The sequence below is a fragment of the Talpa europaea genome (assembly GCF_964194135.1).
Source record: "Talpa europaea genome assembly, chromosome: 14".
NCBI lineage: Eukaryota > Metazoa > Chordata > Mammalia > Eulipotyphla > Talpidae > Talpa > Talpa europaea.
In genome coordinates, this window is record NC_140082.1 from 3,204,992 (window position 1) to 3,226,259 (window position 21,268).

The following is a 21,268-nucleotide window of genomic DNA, read 5'->3' on the forward strand; positions in this document are numbered from 1 at the left end:
CTGAAATACACTGCTGAGGGGAGCAGCAGGCGAGACAGGAGAGGTCTACCTCATTGTGTGGGTTTCCCCCTGGCCGGCCGGGGATCGAACTCGTGCTGCAGAGGCTGTGGATTGCTTCATAATGCAGTGCTTAACCCCTTGTGCCACCAGGGAGGCCCTGAATAAATAAATCTTAAAAAATAAAATACTTGACATGTCTTGTCTTAAACAACACACACAATTTTATTTATAATTAATATATTTTTTTTTCTCCAGTGTGTCGTAATTGGTCTGCAGTCAACAGGAGAAGCTAGAACATTGGAAGCCTTAGAAGAGGGTGGAGGAGAATTGAATGATTTTGTTTCAACAGCCAAGTAATGTTTTTGTTTCTGAGTTTATACTTAGATATGTTTAAAATGTTGGCCTTTCCCAGAGGCAAAATTTTTATTTGCCTATGTCATCTTTTAAAGTTTTTCTGAACTTAAATTTTGCAGTTTTGTGACTTTTCTATGTTGTGCATGTGTTGGAAAACATCACAGAAGTGCTGAAATATTCAGTATTTTGGAGACACCATGCATAGTATTTGGGCTAATGAGAGGACTTGATTTTCACTTGCCTGGGACACCTTAGAAATACGAGACGGCTTTGTTGGTTTTCAGGTTTAGTTTCAGCTTTGTGTGCTTGGGATTAACATTATCCAGAGCAACAGTAAATACAGTTTGCCACAATTTAGTAAGAGCTTATGTAAAAATAATAGCTAATCATGAGGCATTAAAAAAGAGTTTAAAAAGTGGTGTTTTCAGTTTGCTTAACCGTCCCACTCTAACTCTGGTGGTTAAATTAGCAAAATAACCTTTGGCACCATTCCTACATTCAAGTGGCTTTTTAAAAGGTGCCTATAATTGATAATTGCATATAAAAAGCAAAATAATGCACTTGATGATCTGAATTTCCCTGTATTTGCTTACTTCGAATTACCATGTCTAAAATAATAGTCACCGGTGACATGGCTATTGAGAAATGGCTAGTACGGTGGAGATATTCTGTAAGTGCAAAATGCATACTAGTATTCTTAAAAAATACTGTAAAACAAAAAAAAAAAAAATACTGTAAAACAGCTCATGGATAACATGTGGAAGAGGCAGCAAGTTCAGTAAAGCTTATAAATATCAGTGTCAACACTTATAAATGTAGGGTCTAAACAATGTAAAAATTGCACCTGTGGCTTGGCTTGTATTCTTGTTCAGTTGTACAGCCTTGAACTAGAAAATTAAAATTCATTTGAGCTGGATTTATTTATTTATTTTTTTAAAAAGATTTTTATTTTATTTATTCATTTATTTATTTATACAAGCAGTGGGTACAGTCAGAAGCGAGGGAGGGTGAGAGAATTCACCAGAGCCAGAGCGGGGAGCAGAGCAGGCAGAAGGGCCGAAGTACACTGCTGAGGGGAGCAGCAGGCGGCAGGAGAGTTCTACAAACCAGGTGGGACCCTCCTCCGGTGGCCGGGGAGCAGCCGGGGATCGAACTGGCGCTACAGAGGTTGCCGGCAGCTTCGCAACCCAGCGCTCAACCGCTGCGCCACCAGGGAGGCCCTGAGCTGGATTTATTAATATTTTATAAGATATAGCAAAGTATATTTTTAAGAAATCTGTTCCTTTATACTTCATGTATAAATTATTTTGTAAACTGAACCACTAATTGTCACGTTTTATTCTCCTACAGAGGAGTATTGCAGTCACTTATTGAAAAACACTTCCCTGCTCCAGACAGGAAGAAACTTTATAGTTTGCTAGGCATTGATTTGACAGCTCCAAGCAACAACAGTTCACCAAGAGACAGTCCCTGTAAAGAAAATAAAATAAAGAAGCGGAAAGGTGGGTGTTTTTCTTTAAATAACACTGAAAGTATTATAAACTTGAGCATTTCGAAGCAGCTGTGGTTTGAGAAGGACATACCTGCTTTGAGTTAGGAAGTGGTTGCATGTTCTCACTGTTACCGATGTAGTTGTTTTTTGTTTTTTTTTTTAAGATTTATTTATCATTTATACAAGCACTGGGTATACTCAGAAGCGCGGGGAGGGTGAGAGAATTCGCCAGGGCCAGAGCGGGGAGCAGAACAGGCAGAAGGACCAAGGTACACTGCTGAGGGGAGTAGCGGGCAGCAGGAGAGGTCTGCGCGCCACGTGGGACCCTCCTCCAGTGGCCGGGAGCAGCCGGGGATCGAACCGGCACTGCAGAGGCTGCAGGCAGCTTCGCAACCCATCGCTCAACCGCTGCGCCACCGGGGAGGCCCTATCCATGTAGTTTTGAACGCCACAGCAAACCCTTGTTCTAAATCAGGGCTTGAACAATTGACTGGTGTGCAGTCCTGTGCTTGTACCGGCCATACCTAATCTCATTTAACCAGTAGAGATACTACCTATGAAAGTAGTTTAGTTTTTTTTTTTTTTTTTTTTAAATAGAGGCATGTTTTATTTATTTATTTATTTATTTGTTTGTTTGTTTATACATGCACTGGGTACAGTCAGAAGCGTGGGAGGGTGAGAGAATTCGCCAGAGCCAGAGCGGGGAGCAGAGCAGGCAGAAGGACCGAAGTACACTGCTGAGGGGAGCAGCGGGCGGCAGGAGAGGTCTGCGCGCCATGTGGGACCCTCTTCCGGTGGCCGGGGAGCAGCCGGGGATCGAACCGGAGCCGCAGATGCTGCGGGCAGCTTTGCAACCCAGCGCTCAACCGCTGCGCCACCAGGGAGGCCGGCCCTATGAAAGTAGTTTTACAGACAGAGGACACATAGAAAGATTAAAAAGTCAGAGATTTTCCTGCTGCTACTGCGTGGTGCCTAGGGTCTGTCCAGTCTTTCTGTTGTCAAAGGCCCCTTTAAAAGTAGGTAGGTAAGGGCCTCCCTGTTGGCGCAGAGGGTTAAGCACAGTACTGTGAAGCAATCTGCAGCCTCTGCAGCACAAGTTCAATCCCTGGCCAGCCAGGGAGCAACCCAAATGGTGCAGCAGACCTCTCCTGTCTTCCCCGCTGCTCCCCTCAGCAGTGTATTTCAGCCTGCCTGTTCTGTTCCCCTCTCTTTCTCTGGCGAATCCTCTCACGCACACACACCCTCCACCCCCGCATCTCTGGCCTATACCCCAGCTCTTGTATGCATAAATAAATAAATCTTTTTAAAAAATTAAAAAAGGGCCTCCCCAGGTGGCGCAGGTGGTTGAGCGCCACGCTGTGAAGCTGTCCTCAGCCGTGCTGGTTCCATCCCGGCCAGCCGGCAAGAGTCCCACATGGTGCGGCAGACCTCTCCTGTCTCGCCCAGTGCTCCCCTCAGCAGTGTATTTCGTCGGTCCACCTGTGCTGTTCCTGCTCTGTCCCTGGTGAATCCTCTCACCCACCCATGCGTCTGGTCTGTGCCCCGGTTCTTGTATAAATAAATAAATAAATATTTTTTAAAAAATGAAAGTAGATAGGTATAGGGGCCTCCCTGGTGGCCTAGGGGTTAAGTCAGCATTACTACCATGAAGGCCCACCACGAAGACCTGAGCTGGATACCAGCCAGGGAGCTAACCCACATGGCGCAGCAGACCTCGTTTCACCTGCTGTTCCCCTTAGCAGTGTATTTCAATAGAACTGCCTGTTCTGTTCCCCACTCTGCCGCTGATAAATCCTCTTAACCCCTCACACCTCTGGCCTGCACAAAAAAAAAAAAAAGAATAATTTTTTTTATAACTTATTTATACAAGAACTGGGGTACAGGCCAGCGGCACGGGAGGGTGAGAGAATTTACCAGAGACAACTGGGAGCAGAACAGGGAGACTGATGGAAGACACTGCTGAGGGGAGCAGTGGGAGAGACAGGAGAGGTCTGCTGGTCATGTGGGAATCTCCCTGGCCGGCTGGAAATTGAAACTGCACTGCAGAGGCTGTGGACAGCTTCACAGCGCTGCGCTCAACCCACTGTGCCACCGGGGAGGCCCAATAAATCTTTTAAAAATAAAATTGAGGCCTCCCCAGTGGCGCAACGGGTTGAGCACAGCGCTGTAAAGTTGTCCGCAGCCTCTGCAGTGCAGGTTCAATTCCAGGGAGAAACCTACATGGCGTGGCAGACCTCTCCTGTCTCACCCACCGCTCCCCTCAGTAGTGTCTTCCATCCATCTGCCTGTTCTGCTCCCCGCTCTATCTCTGGTGGATCCTCTCACCCCCCACATCTCTGGCCTGTGCCCTAGTTCTTGTGTAAATAAATCTGAAAAAAAATTTTAATATTAAAAAAAAGTAAGTAAAAAAAAAAGTAAGTAGACGGAGAGAAGAGAATGTTATTACAGTTTTCTTTAGAGACACTTCTATTAGTAATATTCCGTTTACCCATTTTTGGTAGACATTTTATAATAATGCATACTTCAGGTTGTGTTTATTAGCTTGCTAAGCTGTTAGACTTTCAGAAAATGATAGTACAATATTTTACAAATTTTAACAACTATGATGCTGTGTGTTCTAACCACAACACCTAGCACATTAACCTTATTTCATCCATTCCAAGATAGTTTTTTTTTTTTTTTTTAAGATTTATTTTTATTTATTTATACAAGCACTGGGTACAGTCAGAAGCGCGGGAGGGTGAGAGAATTCACCAGAGCCAGAGCGGGGTGCAGAGCAGGCAGAAGGACCGAAGTACACTGCTGAGGGGAGCAGCGGGCGGCAGGAGAGGTCTGCGCGCCATGTGGGACCCTCCTCCAGTGGCCAGGGAGCAGCCGGGGATTGAACCAGCGCTGCAGAGGCTGCGGGCAGCTTCGCAACCCAGCGCTCAACCGCTGTGCCACCGGGGAGGCCCTCCAAGATAGTTTTAATATTCCTAAAAGTAGGCTGGCTATTACAGTTTAAATTGTCAGTAATCTTTATTTTAGTGGCACGAAAAATGAGATGCTGTGTCTTAGTGTCAGCGCTGTCTTAGAATGGTCATATTCACATCTCCCTTTCGTTAGTTACATTCCCGTGGTCAGTGATAGGAGAACTTTTCTTTTTTTTTTTTAAAGTTTTATCCATTTGTGCATACAAGAACTGGGGTACAGGCCAGAGGCATGGGGGGCGGCGAGAGGATTCACCAGAGACAGAGTGGGAAACAGAACGGGTGGATCCACTGAAATAAACTGCTGAGGGGAGCAGCAGGCAAGCCAGGAGATGTCTGCTGCCCCATGTGGGTCACCTCCCTGGCTGGGGATCAAACTCACGCTGCAATGGCTACAGAGAGCCTCAAAGGCTGTGCCTCAACCCCTTGTACCACCAGGGAGGCCCGCCCTTTTTTTTTTAAAGTATTTTGTTTCCTTTCAGTTTATTCTTCAGTATTTTAGTACTTTGATGCCATTTCTTTTTTTTTTTTTTTTTTTTTTTTTAATTCATGCATACAAGAACCGGGGTATAGGCCAGATGTGCAGGAGGGTGAGAGGATTCACCAGAGACAGAACGTGGAACAGAACAGGCAGACTGACTGATATACACTGTTGAGGGGAGCAGTGGACTAGACAGGAGAGGTCTACCGCACCATGTGGGTACCTCCCTAGATTGCCAGGCTCGAACCTTTGCTGCAGAGGCTGTGGACATCTCCACAGCGCTGCGCTCAACCACCCTTCCCCAATAGGAGAACTTTGTAATGGTCCTGTTAGTTTTGGTTGATTTGTTACAGATAACTTTCTGTATATTCAGTAAGGTAATTCAAATCAGCATCTTGTTTAACCTTTAAAAATCAAGGGTTGGGCCTCCCTGGTGACACAAGGGGTTTAGCACTGTACTGTGAAGCAATTCACAGCCTCTGCAGCACGAGTTCGATCCCTGGCTGGCCAGGGAGAAACCCACATGTCAAGGCAGACCTCTCCTGTCTCGCCCGATGCTCCCCTCAACAGTGTATTTCAGTCAGTCTGCCTGTTCTGTTCCCCGCTGTCTCTTTTGGATCCTCTCATCCCCTGCATCTCTGGCCTGTACCCCAGCTTCTGTATGCCTAAATAAATTAAAAAAAAAAAAAATCTTAAAAAAATTAAAATAAAAATGAAGGATTACTCTAACTAGTCCATGAAGTATTTTTAAGGTAGTCTGTAAGTTTTAACTATTAGGCCTCTTTATCTGATACACAATTCAATTGTTACTGTGCCAGATACAGTATTTTATCTCATGTCCTGAATTTATTTTGAAACTGCCCACACGAAAGTAGTCTTGAGTTTCTATGCTTACGTATCTAATTTGTTCTTGGGAGTTATTGGACATAATCTGACTTATGACAATCCAAAATGCTGCTACTTGTTTGTGAATTTTGTTCACACTAATATCTTCCGCACTTCCTATTTCATTTAACTCATGAACTAAATGAATTTCCTGAATCTTTAAAACAGTGTTTGGGAGTTGACTCTCTTTTTTGGGTTTGTGGGTAGGTGAAGAAATAACTCGAGAAGCCAAAAAAGCACGAAAAGTTGGTGGCCTCACTGGTAGCAGTTCTGATGACAGTGGGAGTGAATCTGATGCCTCTGATAATGATGAAAGTGACTATGAGAGCTCTAAAAACATGAGTTCTGGAGATGACGATGATTTCAATCCATTTAGAGACGAGTCTAGTGAAGATGATGAAGATGGTAAGTTGGTATATCAAATGTAAGCAAAAGAATAGGTTTGTGTAGTCAAAAATGCGACAGTATAATAAAACCTTTTTTCTGTGCAGCATAAAAGCATCACACAGGTAATAATGCTCTACCCTTGATGGAGAGGTCTAAGCTTATCTGTCTTCCAGATGGTTAGCTCATGTATATATAACATGATCTCTGTTTTGTGTAGTTATTTTTAACCTTAAAACATGGAATCGTACCTCATGATATGTGGATATAGACCACTTATGTTAGTGATGACCTGTGACTTAACAATACCAAAAATTCTAATGTTTCCTTTGAAGATCCCGTACTTGTTTTAACAAATGATGTGGAATGTATCTTTACTTAACTTTCAGATCCTTGGTTAATCAGAAAAGACCACAAGAAAAACAAAGATAAAAAAAAGAAGAAATGTATAGATCCAGATTCTATTCAAAGTGCCTTATTAGCATCAGGTCTTGGATCAAAACGACCTAGTTTTTCATCCACACCAGTTATTTCACCTGCTCCTCATAGTGCACCAGGTATCCACGTGGAATATTTAAATGTGTCCCTGTTTAAAGTGTAATTTTAAATGTTTAAATGTATCCATGTTTAAAATGTAATTTTAAGCAAAGCAAATACACTTTGTACTGATTGCTAACAAATTTTCTTCATCTAGCTAATAGTAACACCAACAGTAACAATAGCCTTATAACAAGCCAGGATGCTGTGGAACGGGCCCAGCAGATGAAGAAAGACCTGCTTGACAAACTAGAGAAATTAGCTGAAGATCTCCCTCCTAACACTCTGGATGAACTTATTGATGAACTTGGTGGCCCTGAGAACGTTGCTGAGGTAAATAAGTCAGGATTAGGGCTGTGTCTCTTCATGGAAACATCTTTGCCACTTTGAAGCCTGGGGATGGAGTGATATTTTGGGGTTCTGTTGCACAATACCTGGTCTCATTTTCCTTTGTTAGACCTTGGATCTCATGTTTAATATCATCCTAATGTCTGTCGTTGCACCTGTCACACAGTCTTGTGGTCATTGCTGCATGTCTGCCTTCTCCTTTGGAATTTGAACTTCGTAAAACCAGGGACTGTGTTGCAATGTGCTCCCCCGCTGTGCCGGGTCCAGCCGGGCCTGTGCACTTCTCTAGAAGGAGCCTGAAATCTGTGTGCTGAGGTGAGATATCTTAATTGTAAGCAAAACTATTTGGCTTTCCAGATGACTGGCCGGAAAGGGAGGGTTGTAAGCAATGACGATGGAAGCATTTCTTACGAGTCAAGATCTGAAATAGATGTCCCCGTGGAAATACTGAATATCACAGAGAAGCAGAGATTTATGGATGGAGAGAAGGTATATTTTTCTGGGATATTTTCAGTGAAAAGAATAATACTGATATGTTTGGATTTAGCATCATAAGGGGTTTTTTCTTTTAATATAAATCATGTCTGTTGAATGTTGTTTTTCAATACTCTGTAATAATTGCATATAATCACTGGACATGTTGCATGTTTTCCCATAAATTGAACACAAAGAGTATTTTGTATTGTTCACAGAACTGGATGTGACTCTTGATAGCTTAGGGAAGCTGTTAACAACTTTAATCAGAATAATTTTTTCTCAAAGATTTATTTTTGCGTAGAAGAACTAGGGTGTAGGCCAGAGGTAGTGAGAAGGTAAGAGGATTCACCAGAGACAGAAGAGACAGAGTAGCTGTCTTTGTTGCCTCCAGAGGCTATTTATAGCCTCTTTTGTTAAGTAAACACAGTTTTTCACTTTCTCAGGTGAGGTTTTCCTCCATTCAGTTGGAATAGCTATCAACATTTAAAAATTGGTAGGAAAAAAAAATTGGTAGGAGCACCATGTTAACCTCATGCCTTAACCTAATAAGTATAGAATAAAGTCTCTCTCCCCCCCCCCCACCCCGCTCCATACAAGAACTGGGGTGTAGGCCAGAGGTGTGGGGTTGGGGGTGAGAGGATTCACCAGAGACAGTGGGGAGCAGAACAGGCAGATCTACTGAAATACACTGCTGAGGGGAGCAGCAGGCAAGGCAGAAGAGGTCTCCTGCGCCATGTGGGTCAGCTCCTTGGCTACCTGGCGTTCGAACTTGTGCTGCAGTGGCAGCGTATAGTTTTATAGTGCTGTATCTTTTACCCCTGTGCCACCAGGCCCTAGAATAAAATCTCTTGGCTCACATTTTGCTTTGTATTTCAGTGAATTTTTCTGCCTTTGCTACTAGAAAACAGATCATAGTTATCACTGTCAAAATGATCTTCTAAATCTATTAAAACATGATGTTGCATATTTTTTTAAATCTTTTTTTTTTTTTTTTTTATATAGAGGCATGTTTTCTTTCTTTCTTTATTTTGTTTTTGTTTTTGTTTATACATGCACTGGGTACAGTCAGAAGCGCGGGAGGGTGAGAGAATTCACCAGAGCCAGAGCGGAGAACAGAGCAGGCAGAAGGACCGAAGTACACTGCTGAGGGGAGCAGCGGGCGGCAGGAGAGGTCTGCGCGCCATGTGGGACCCTCCTCCGGTGGCCGGGGAGCAGCCGGGGATCGAACCGGCGCCACAGAGGCCGCGGGCAGCTTCGCAACCCAGCGCTCAACCGCTGCGCCACCGGGGAGGCCCTGATGTTGCATATTTTAAAGATTGTAGGCAAAGGTGTTCTCGGTTATTTTATGAAATTGTTTCGTGACTCTAGGTTTTGATGCATTAGGAATTGTATTGGTTGGAATTCATTTTGGCTAAGTGACAGAAAATCCATAGTCATGTTGCGTTTAACAGGTAAAGGTTTTTGGTGTGCACACATTTGACTGGGTAGACCAGGACTGGTATGGCCCCTTGAAGATTGTACCTCTTGTGTCTTATCCCTTCATTGTGTGGATCTCCGTTTCCAGGTTACCTCCTCTAGCTAATATTGTGTACTCTAATATTTAGGAAGAGGGGGAAATGCGTATTGGTGGCCGCCAGTCGTCTACTAAAGGAACCTTATTTAATTTATGGTATGTCCCTGCTGTCTTTATGAAAGGTGATCTATTCTTTTTTTTTTCCCTTCTTACATTTGCTACAGAATATTGCTATCATCTCAGAAGCTGCCAGCTCCGGTATTTCATTACAAGCAGATCGGAGAGCTAAAAATCAAAGGCGAAGAGTTCATATGACTTTGGAATTACCCTGGAGTGCCGATAGAGCTATTCAGCAGTTCGGTAAGTTCCTACGCTCACTTTCACGTAATGGATAGCAAGGAATCACTGGGGATATGTGTGCCTGTGAAGACCCATATTTTATTTCTCATATCTTAAAATGACAGGTATTTGGATTTTGGAGATGTTTGTGCATTGTGTACACCTTATAATGAATAGTGCATCGTGAACTCTTTCCTTACGTGATTTAAATGTTGTCAGAGATTTGCAGTGGGATTTCCTGGGGTTTCGGCCTCACTTCCAAGAACAGGGCTCCAGGAGGATCTTCATCCGACCTTTAGGGTGTGTGGACCCACGCCACAGCGGCTGCCACTTCTCGTCCTTTTCATCCGTCCGTGGCCTCATTGAGGGCACACCACTGCTCCTCCTTTTGTCATTGTTAACATTTCTGTGACCTGGTAGCTTAGGAACACCTTTTTGAAAATGAAAGCAGCCGTGGTTTAGCAACATTGTAATTAGCCAAAACTGCTTTATGAAGTTTTGTTCCCTTGTAAGAGAGAGCGTAGTTCTGAGTATTATTGTTCAGATTACTGTTTCTGATCTTGTTCTTTTATGGAGTTAGAGTCACATCCTTGTGTTTTTCTTCTTGTGTAAAAGTTTCTGATGAATACAGATTGGTATAAAATGCTAGGAATGGAGCGCAGAGTGCTCTTTATCTAGTGAACACAATCACTGCTGCCTTTTTTTTTTTTTTTTTTTTTTTTAAATTACATTACAGGACGAACTCATAGATCAAACCAAGTTACTGCTCCTGAATATGTGTTTCTGATTTCGGAATTGGCAGGAGAACAAAGATTTGCATCTATTGTTGCTAAAAGACTTGAGAGCTTGGTAAGTTTTTTAGTTGCATAGGTGTGCTTTGTAAGGATGGTGTGTGTTATCTATCTTCTGTGCCTTAATTAGAAATTTTATGTTTTGAAAGGGAGCGCTTACACATGGTGACAGAAGAGCAACAGAGTCTAGGGATCTGAGCAGATTCAACTTTGATAATAAGGTATATTTCAGCTTCCAGTGTCTGTGGGAACTTTGGGTAGTGTATGGTATCTGTAAGTGAACCAAAAGGGAATGTGGTTACTTTTTAAAACTTAAAAATTCCTCCTCGTACAGTTTTGCTAAGAAGTCACGGCTTCCTGTAAGACCATCTCACCTGTTGGTTAGGTCTCTGGTGACCACTCAGGGATACGGTCATGTTTTCATATGCAATATAATAACTAGGGACGACTCCAGTGTGAGTTCCCAGAAATAGTAAAAGGAGGAGTTTATATAATATCTACTCTATGCAAAGACACGATCTGGGAAGGATAAAAACTACAAAGATAACTAACTGAGCCCCACTGTTTTTGAATCTTTGTTATAATAATAGTTTAAAATTCTGTTGTTCATATGATTGAAACGTGTCCAAATGCTAAAACTACTTAAAATGTTTCGGTTTTTTTATTACAGTATGGAAGAAATGCTTTAGAAATTGTCATGAAATCCATTGTAAACCTAGATTCTCCTATGGTATCACCACCTCCAGACTATCCTGGAGAATTCTTTAAAGGTAACTACTCAAAATAATCATTACAAAGGAAAAAGAGTACCAACAAGGAGGCAGTAAACTCTGTGCTGTTGTTTCTGTTTTCTTTGGATATAAGAAGTTTAAAATTGGGCCTCCCTGATAGCGCAAGGAGTTAAGCACAGCACTCTGAAGCTATCCACAGCCTCTGTAGCACAAGTTTGATCCCTGGCAGCCAGGGAGCAGGGATGCAGCACATGGTGCAGACCTCCTGTCTTGCCTGCTGTTCCCCTCAGCAGTGTATTTCAGTTATTCTGTCTGTTCTGTTGCCCACTCTGTCTCAGGTGAATTCTCTTACCCCCCACACCTTTGGCCAATACCCTGGTTCTTTTTTTTTTTTTTTTTAAAGAGGCATGAATGTTTATTTGTTTGTTTGTTTGTTTATACATGCACTGGGTACAGTCAGAAGCGCGGGAGGGTGAGAGAATTCACCAGAGCCAGAGCGGGGAGCAGAGCAGGCAGAAGGACCGAAGTACACTGCTGAGGGGAGCAGCGGGCGGCAGGAGAGGTCTGCGCGCCATGTGGGACCCTCCTGCGGTGGCCGGGGAGCAGCCGGGGATCGAACTGGCGCCGCAGAGGCCGCAGAGGCTTCGCAACCCAGCGCTCAACCGCTGCGCCACCGGGGAGGCCCTACCCTGGTTCTTGTGCATAAATAAATAAAACTTTTTTTAAAAAAGTATAAAATTTAGAAGTTGAAGATTACATCTGTGCTGACTTATCACAAAGTGCAATAGTGCTATTTGAGCAGTTCGGCTTCTCTCTGACATGGTTCATTAGATGTTTACAGAGAGAAAGGTTTTGTTTGATTAACTTGAAATTCCTGTGCCAAATGGCATTTAAATTGTAACTATGGCCTCCCCTGGTGGCGGAGGTGGTTGAGCGCCACGCTGTAAAGCTGTCCATGGCTTCTGCAGCGCCGGTTCGATCCCTGCTGGCCGGTGAGGGTCCCACATGGCACTGCAGACATCTCCTGTCGTGCCCGCTGCTCCCCTCAGAGATGTATTTCATCAGTCTTCCTATTCTGTTCCCTGCTCTGTCTCTGGTTAATCCTCTCACCACCACCACCCCGCCTCTGGCCTGTACCCCAGTTCTTGTATAAATAAATAAATCTTTAAAAAAAAAATTGGGCCTCCCTGGTGGTACAGGCAGTTGAGTGCTGCGCTGTGAAGCTGTCCGCAGCCTGCAGCGCTGGTTCGATCCCAGCCGGCTGGCGGGGATCCCACATGGCATGGCAGACCTCTCCTGTCACGCCCGCTACTCCCCTCAGCAGTGTGTTTCGTCAGTCTACCTGTTCTGTTCCCCACTCTGTCTTTGGTGAATCCTCTTACCCTCCCATGCATCTGGCCTGTACCCTGGTTCTTGTATAAAATAAATAAATCTTAAAAAAAAAAAATTGTGGGCCTCCCCGGTGGCGCAGCGGTTGAGCGCTGGGTTGCGAAGCTGCCCGCAGCCTCTGCAGCACCGGTTCAATCTCCGGCTGTTCCCGGGCCACCGAAGGAGGGTCCCTCATGGCGTGCACACCTCTCCTGCCGCTGGCTGCTCCCCTCAGCAGTGTACTTCGGTCCCTCTGCCTGCTCTGCTCCCCGCTCTGGCTCTGGTGAATTCTCTCACCCTCCCACACTTCTGACTATACCCAGTGCATGTATAAAAAACAAAAACAAACAAACAAATAAATAAAACATGCCTCTATAAAAAAAAAAAAATTGTAACTGTAAAGGTAAGAGTACCTAGGTAAGAAACCTGTGGAGGTCAGTGGTAGGGACAGGGGTATAGATAAAGCAAATCACAATTAACACTTTTTAAAACTGGATGAGGGATTTGTATGTGTGAGTCATAGGATAGTCTCTTTACCTTTGTGTGTGTTTGGGCATGTTTGTATTCAAAAGTTCTGGGTAGCAGTATAGAAATTCTTAGACTTTTGTTGTAAGTCTGTAGAATAGATTTTACCCTATAAATGTAAGTAATCTAGTTTGGGAGCCTGTGGAAATAATAAAATCAATGTAAGATATGTAAAGCACTGTCATTGTTGACAGCATTTCCTCTAGAAAGTTCTTTCCAGGTGAACTAGTATTTAGTGTTGCCAACAGTTTATAATGGCATAGGTGGCAGGGGTTCTTATGGTCACTGAAGGCATTTAACAAAACAAAGCAAAAATAGAAACAATAAAGCCTGGCCTTGTTCTTTCTCTCCCTCTTTTTTTGTTTATAGTGTTGGAAGGGATGTCTAGAACAACTCCCCAATTTCTAATTTTTAAAAAATACACATTGGGGACCTCCCGAGTGGTGCAAGGAGTTAAGTCTCAGCACTATGAAACAATCCTCAGCCACTACAGCACAAGTTGGAACGCCAACTGACCAAGGAGCTGACCCACATGGCGCAGCAGACCTCTTTTGTCTTGCCCACTGCTCCCCTCAGCAGTGTATTTCAGTAGACCCACTTGCTCTGCTCCCCACTCTGTCTCTCGTGAATCCTCTTACCCCTCACCTCTGGCCTACACCCCAGCTCTTGTATACATAAATAAATAAAATAAATCTTTAAAATAAATGAATAAATAAAAAGTACACATTGAATAACATTGTAAAAAGTTTACAAGGAATAGAATCAATGCTTTTTCCTGTACCCCCACCTTCTAGTCTCACCTGTTGACATCCCAAAAGTCGACACTGAGAACAAGGACAGCCATCCATATCTTTTCTCCATGTTGTCCAAACAACTTTTCTGGGTCATTAATGTTCCCTACAGAGTACTTTTACGTGTCATGATATCCCGTACATGTTGGTAGCTGCAGCACTCACTTTTTTTTTTTTTTTTTAAAGATTTATTTTTTTATTTATACATACAAGCACTGGGTACAGTCAGAAGCGCGGGAGGGTGAGAGAAATCACCAGAGCCAGAGCAGGGAGCAGAGCAGGCAGAAGGACCGAAGTACACTGCTGAGGGGAGCAGCCAGCGGCAGGAGAGGTCTGTGCGCCATGTGGGACCCTCCTCTGGTGGCCAGGGAGCAGCCGGGGATCGAACCGGTGCTGCAGAGGCTGCGGGCAGCTTTGCAACCCAGCGCTCAACCGCTGCGCCACCAGGGAGGCCCTGCGGCACTCACTTTTTAATGGTTGTATAAGTACCTACAGCAACAGCTTTTTGGTCATCCTTTATTGATACTGTAGTGGTTATTGGTTTATTTGTTTTAAGATTTTTTATTATGTATACAAGAACTGGGGTATAGGCTAGAGTTGTAGGGGGTGAGAGGATTCATCAGGGACAGTGGTGAGCAGAACAGGCGAGTCTACTGATACACACGGGGAGCAGCCAAGGGGTGCAGCGGGGAGACAGGAGAGGTCTGCTGCACCATGTGGAGAAGTCAGCTGCTCCCTGGCCGGGCATGAAACTTAGGCAGTGGCAGAGATAGTGCTGAAACTTAAACTCTTTGCCACCAGGGTGGGCTGTGGGAACCAGTATTTTTTAAAGCTTCATCAGCCATTCTCTTAGTATGAAGTTCAGCTCCTGTTGACTGTTACATATGTTGCTTTTTGCATCATTGTGTCAGTACTGATAGGTGTCTTTTGGGGAAGAAGTCTGGTTATCTTTGCTTATATACACTTAATCAGCTTGTACTCTCTTGCATGATCATAACTGTTTGACCATGTAGCCAAAAAACTCAAATGTAAAACATTGCTTTTCAGCTATAGGTGTTTCAATAATAAAATACAGTGTGAGATTTGAGCAAACCTAAGATTTTGGGGTGCCTAAAGACTTAGCAAGGGGAAGTGTGGGTTTCATTTAATAGGAACTATGGATGATGAACAGACTGTGACTTAATACTAAACTTGATTAGTTTGATTAGTCATTGAGTCATTTGGGTTATAAATAGTTTTTTCATGAATTCATTTTCTCATAGATGTTCGACAAGGACTGATAGGAGTCGGCCTGATAAATGTAGAAGATCGCTCAGGCATTCTCACTCTCGATAAAGGTAGTGATCTTGTTTATATGCATAATCTGCAGTGTCTATCAAGCCTATTTTATGGTTTATGCTTTTGTCAACTCAAAGAGAAATTTCAAATGGTAGTCTTCGGTCCCTCATTTCTGAGTGCTCACAGTCTCTGGGTGTTTTTTCCTTCTGGAACTATTCAAAACAGATTAAACCTCTGTCATTCTGGTGGCAGTTCTTAACCCAGGTTACTCATGTATATGATTAGCTGTTAAGCTGTTTGGTAAAACTCAGACTTTGGTAATTTTCCAAATGTCCGAAACATTCCAATTGCACATTCAAAGTTTACTTGTAGTACTTAAAATTTTATGCATTAATTAAGACTTTCTGTTGGCAGAGAGTCTTGTGTTAAATTCTGTTGATACTTTAAGTACGTGAAGTTGAAGATCAAAGATTTAATTCACTTAAACATAGTTTGAGCATAGACTATAGTTTTGCTAATTGCTAGAGGTTGAAATGGTCAAAGCGTAGCTCTGTTCTGAGAAAATGCTAAAGTTGTGAGGGAAGACTTTTGAGGAGAAAAAGTGAGTGTTGACCTAGATTTAGATGAATACATTTTTAATTGCTACTTGAATGTATTAAATCTTAAGTATATCTTGTCATTGCAGATTATAACAACATAGGAAAATTCTTAAATAGAATTTTGGGCATGGAGGTGCATCAACAGAATGCGTTATTTCAGTATTTTGCAGACACACTTACTGCAGTTGTTCAAAATGCCAAAAAAAACGGAAGATATGATATGGGAATCTTGGGTAAGTGGGGAGATTTTTAAACCATCATGGCTTATTCCTAGTAAAAAAATGTTCTTTTTGACATGTTGATTTTTTTTGTTTAAGATCTTGGTTCTGGAGATGAAAAAGTGAGAAAAAGTGATGTCAAGAAGTTTTTGACTCCCGGATACTCAACCTCTGGTCACGTGGAGTTATATACCGTGAGTTTGTAGATGGTGACATTCAGGCCGCGTGTTGGCAGGTACTCACAGAAGGGAGTTTAATTTAAATTTTATTTTTGTCTTCTACAGATCAGTGTAGAAAGAGGAATGTCCTGGGAGGAAGCTACCAAGATTTGGGCTGAGTTGACAGGACCAGATGATGGCTTTTACTTGTCACTGCAAGTAAGGTTTATTTCCTAAAATACCTGCTGCTCAGAGAATGCTCTTTCATTGCCAGCATTCGCGATTCTCTGCCAGTTTTCCAATTATGTGTCGATTTTCCTGTTCTGATCATTGGAATTGTGAGTTTCTCTGTTTATATACACTGTTACGTAATATACTTTGAGGGAGAGGGCTGTTACTAGCTTCGGGTTTTAAATTACTAAATATTCTTAGTAAATTGAGCCACTTTTTCATAATACAGTGACTTTCCTTAGTCCTAACAATGCTCTCTCTCTCAAATATTCACTTTTCATAACTACATAACACTTAATGTAGTTATTAGTTAACTACATTAGTTATCTACAGTCCTTCTTTTGGTATTTGCCGCAGGATAGAGCTAGGGTGCATGTATGTATACATGCACCCATACATACATATAGACATACCTGCTATTCACACTTGATACACTATTTCCAGTCTATGTTGATTGCCCTGTAGAAGGCTGTAGAAGTTTTTAATTGCTATTTTTTAATGGAATTTTTACATTTGCTTTATTTCTCCTTTTCTCTGATATTTAACTTCCTTCCTTCACACTAACAATCCTTATTTCCCAGAGCATACAGGATGATAGTATATAATCAATCCTCTGCCATGATATTCCTGAAAATAGCTTGTTTGAAAAATAGATTTTTGCCTTAGACTTGCATCTCCCATTCTCCATTTAGAAAAGAAAAGTTGAGTCTCCTTGGTGGCCTAGGAGTTGTCTCAGCACCATCACTGCTGCGGCCTGAGTTTGATCCCCAGGCAGGGAGCTGACCCATATATGCTGCAGCAGACCTCTCCTGTCTCCCCACTGCTCCCTCAGCAGTGTATTTCAGTAGATCTGCCTGTTTTGCTCCCCACTCTGTCTCTGGTGAATCCTTTCATATCCCCACCTCTGGCCTGCACCCCAGTTCTATGCAAAAAAAATAAATAATAAAAATAGAAAGGTTGCAAATCAAAATATGGTGATTATATAGTATACTCTTACTTTAATCTTGTATAATTTTCATTTTTACAGGTAATTTACATTTAATACTCAACACTCACTCACTAATCCTAAGGTTACTATCTTTGTGGTCATTTTTTTGGCTGAAGCTCATTCTGTAGCAGGTTCCTCAAGAAGGGCTACAATAGGAACATGATTCCCTCAGCTCTTTCATGCCTGAGCTTTGTGCCCTTTTGTACTTGAAAGATGGTTTTACCAGACAAGGCATCTCCTCCACATTCTCTTTGCTTGAACACCTTACATATGCTTCCACTTGAGTTATTTTTAAGTTGGATGGTGCTCTAATTTTTTTTTTTTTAAGATTTATTTATTTATGCAAGCACTGGGTACAGTCAGAAGCGCGGGAGGGTGAGAGAATTCACCAGAGCCAGAGCGGGGAGCAGAGCAGGCAGAAGGACCGAAGTACACTGCTGAGGGGAGCAGCAAGCGGCAAGAGAGGTCTGCGCGCCATGTGGGACCCTCCTCCGGTGGCCGGGGAGCAGCCGGGGATCGAACCAGTGCTGCAGAAGCTGTGGGCAGCTTCGTAACCCAGCGCTCAACCACTGTGCCACTGGGAAGGCCTGATGGTGCTCTAAATTTATTTCACTGTTTCATTTAGTTCTTTGTCTGCTTGCTAGAAGGATTCTACTAGAGTGCAGTTGTATGCTTAGGTGTTTTTGTTTTGGCTGTCCCAGGTTGTAGTCAACAGACCTGGGCAGCACTGCTCTGTACTGGCTTAGCTCACTCTGCATCGGACATCTGTTATGTGAAAGGCTCTTTTTCGTTTTTTTTTGTTTGTTTGTTTTTGTTTGTATTTTTTTTGACTTGATTAAACTACTTCTCTTACATTGCTGTTCATTTTTATACAGTATTAGATTTCTCATCTCAGGTGTAGTCCCCGTAATTCTCCCACCACCCCCACACCCATGAACTGTTACCATAGTCCTTTGTGCTTTTGACCCTTCTCCCTTACCTTTTCCCTGCTGGATGTTAGATCTGTAGTTTGCCTGTAAGTTTTGCCTTTTTCCTGACCCTTTGTTCACTTTCCCTTAATTCTATAAATGATACCACCTGGTATTTTTCTTTTTCCTTGTGTTTTCCATCACTGAACACAGTCTTTTCCAGCTCCATCCATGTTGCTGCAAATGACATGAGTTTATCTTTTTTTGATCACTGAGTATTATTCCATTTGTATATAGACTATGTCTTCTTGATCCACTCGTGATTTGGGGCAGTTGGTTTGTTTTCATATATTAGCTATTGTAAATAGTGCTGCAATAAACATAGAAGTGAAGGTTTCCTTTCAAATTAATGTCTTTGTGTCTTTTGGGTAGATTTCCTGGGAATGGAATTGCTGGGTCATGACTCATTAATGTGAAGTTTCAGAAATTTTTCTGATTGAGTTTTATTTGCAAAGTTTTAAATACTCTATTTCCGGATTTTTGGATTTTTCCTCTATTTTTGGATTTTTCCTTTACCAGGGCCACTCTTACCTATATATTGTCTTTACTTCTTTTTTAATACTTGTTATTTTCTTTTGATTTCCTTTATTTTTTAACAGCTTTATAGAGGTATCCTTTATAAGCTATACATTTTGCCCGTGTAGATGTATGATACAGTATAAGTGTACGATTCAGATTTTTATTATATTTCATTGTTTTTAAAGTTGTGTTAAAATATATAATAAAATTTGCCATCTTAGCCATTTTTAAGTGTACTTGTCAGTGGCACTAATTATATTCACAGTGTTTGGCAGCCATCATCACTATTTCCAAAATCTTTCCATTAAACAGAAGCTATAACCATTGCATTACCTGCCTTCCTTCCCGCAGCCCAGCCCATGCCAACCTCTGGTCTACTTTCTATCTGAATGGATGTGCATATGTAGGTACATTGTGTGTGCGTGCGTGCATGCGTGCGTGTTCTTTCTCTTCTGGACCTCTGGCCAGATTTGACCACACATTTGACTACCACAGCTTCTACTTGGTGGCTTTGAATTTTTGAAGTTTTTGTTGAAATGTACATTCACATGCAGTTATTACAGATAATACAGGTAAATTCCTTGAACACCAGTTTTCCCAGTGGTAACATTTCAACAAATTATTGTATATAATCATGAGGACACTGGTGTTGATACCACTCACCAGATTTTATCCAGACTTCTCCTTTAGATGGCATTTTGTTTGATCCACATATAGGGGATTTGATTTTCATTTGAATTCATTGCCAGAAATTCAGGACTGGTAAGTTTTGATGAAATTACTCACCCCAGCTTCCTGTGAGTGGAAGGGTATAGTAGCATTGTCCTTTAATATTATATAAATATGATGAATTGACCCAACATAATCAAGACAGATCAGCTATTACATGCTTTAAAACTACTGTCCTTTAAGTATATTGTTAGTGTTTCAAATCATTTGAACAAGAGACAGAGAATCTTTAATACCTATGAAGAGAAAAGTAGAATGTCGTCCTTTTTTTTTAACATTTATTTATTTATCCATAAAAAACTGTAGTGTAGGCCAGAGGTGCAGGGGTGAGAGGATTCACCAGAGACAGAGTGGGGAGCAGAACAGGCAGATCTACTGAAATACACTGCTGAGGGGAGTAGAGGGGAGAAAGAAGAGGTCTGCTATGCCCTGTGGGTCAGCTCCCTGGCCAGCTGAGGGATCCAACTTATGCTGCAGAGGCTGAGGATAGCTTCACAGTGCTGTGCTTAACCCCCTTTGTGCCACCAGGGAGGCTCCATGAACATATTTTTGACCCTCAAATATTTTTGGTGGTGAGTTTTTATTTGAATTAAGCAATGTTTAAAAAATCAGGCAGTGGGCCTCCCCTGATGGTGCAGCGGTTGAGCACTGGACTGAGAAGCTGCCCACAGCCTCTATACTGCTGGTTCGATCCCCTGCTGCTGGCGAGGGTCCCACAAGGCGCGCAGACCCCTCCTGCCACCCGCTGCTTCCCTCAGCAGTGTACTTTGGTCCGTCTGCCTGCTCTGCTCCCTGCTCTGGCTCTGGTGAATTCTCTCACCCTCCCGCACTTCTGACTGTACCCAGTGCTTGTATAAATAAATAAATAAATCTTTAAAAAAATAAAAATAAAAATCAGACAGTTCCCTTTATAAAATCCTGAATTGCCAGCTTGCTTTTTTTTTTTTTTTTTTAAGATTTTATTTATGCAAGAGCTGGGGTACAGGCCAGAGGCGTGGGAGGGTGAGAGGATTCACCAGAGACAGCGGGGAACAGAACAGAGCAGGCAGACAGACCGAGAACACTGCTGAGGGGAGCAATAGGAGAGACAGAAGAGGTCTGCCACACCCTGTGGGTATGTATTTCCCTGGCCGGCCAGGAATTTAACTGGCGCTGCAGAGGCTGCGGACAGGTTCACAGCACTGCGCTCAACCTGCTGCTCCACTGGGGAGGCCCTCCAGCTTCTTTTTAAGAAAATAACATACATAGCAGCTCATCTGGAACACTCAGCCTCACACTGGGGGGGTTCAGGTTCCCTTCCCCAGGGAGTATGCTCTCCAGTGTGCCAGCGTCTACACTGTGGTGCTGAGAAGTGCCAGTTTAGTTAAGAATTTGCAACCAGCAATGATAGCAATGAGATTAACCTCTAGGCTACCAGGGAAGCCCCAGAAAATTTGTTTTTATAATGACATTTTATTATGAAAGACTTAAAATATACAGTAGATGTGAATAAATATCTGTGTGAAGACACGTCATGCCCACTGTTGAGATTCCTTACTCCCTTGAGCCTGTCTGAGGCCGCTTGAGCTTGGCGTGACCACAAGCAAAATTGTCTT

The 21,268-nt window shown here is 42.7% G+C and overlaps 1 protein-coding gene across 2 annotated transcripts in view; it reads left to right on the forward strand.

Annotated features, from left to right (window-relative positions):
* Positions 1-21,268, forward strand: part of SBNO1 (strawberry notch homolog 1) — a gene marked incomplete at both ends in the record, with an annotated part of 47,402 nt that overhangs the window by 20,790 nt on the left and 5,344 nt on the right. For both annotated transcript variants that reach the window (XM_084253588.1, XM_084253589.1), the window contains 14 exons: positions 256-353; positions 1,705-1,856; positions 6,389-6,586; positions 6,955-7,122; positions 7,260-7,435; positions 7,808-7,939; positions 9,665-9,800; positions 10,516-10,628; positions 10,720-10,791; positions 11,241-11,340; positions 15,248-15,322; positions 15,949-16,095; positions 16,180-16,274; positions 16,365-16,457. In XM_084253588.1, the coding sequence (XP_084109714.1) occupies positions 256-353; positions 1,705-1,856; positions 6,389-6,586; positions 6,955-7,122; positions 7,260-7,435; positions 7,808-7,939; positions 9,665-9,800; positions 10,516-10,628; positions 10,720-10,791; positions 11,241-11,340; positions 15,248-15,322; positions 15,949-16,095; positions 16,180-16,274; positions 16,365-16,457 (1,755 nt within the window). The remainder of the gene's footprint in view (positions 1-255; positions 354-1,704; positions 1,857-6,388; positions 6,587-6,954; positions 7,123-7,259; positions 7,436-7,807; positions 7,940-9,664; positions 9,801-10,515; positions 10,629-10,719; positions 10,792-11,240; positions 11,341-15,247; positions 15,323-15,948; positions 16,096-16,179; positions 16,275-16,364; positions 16,458-21,268) is intronic.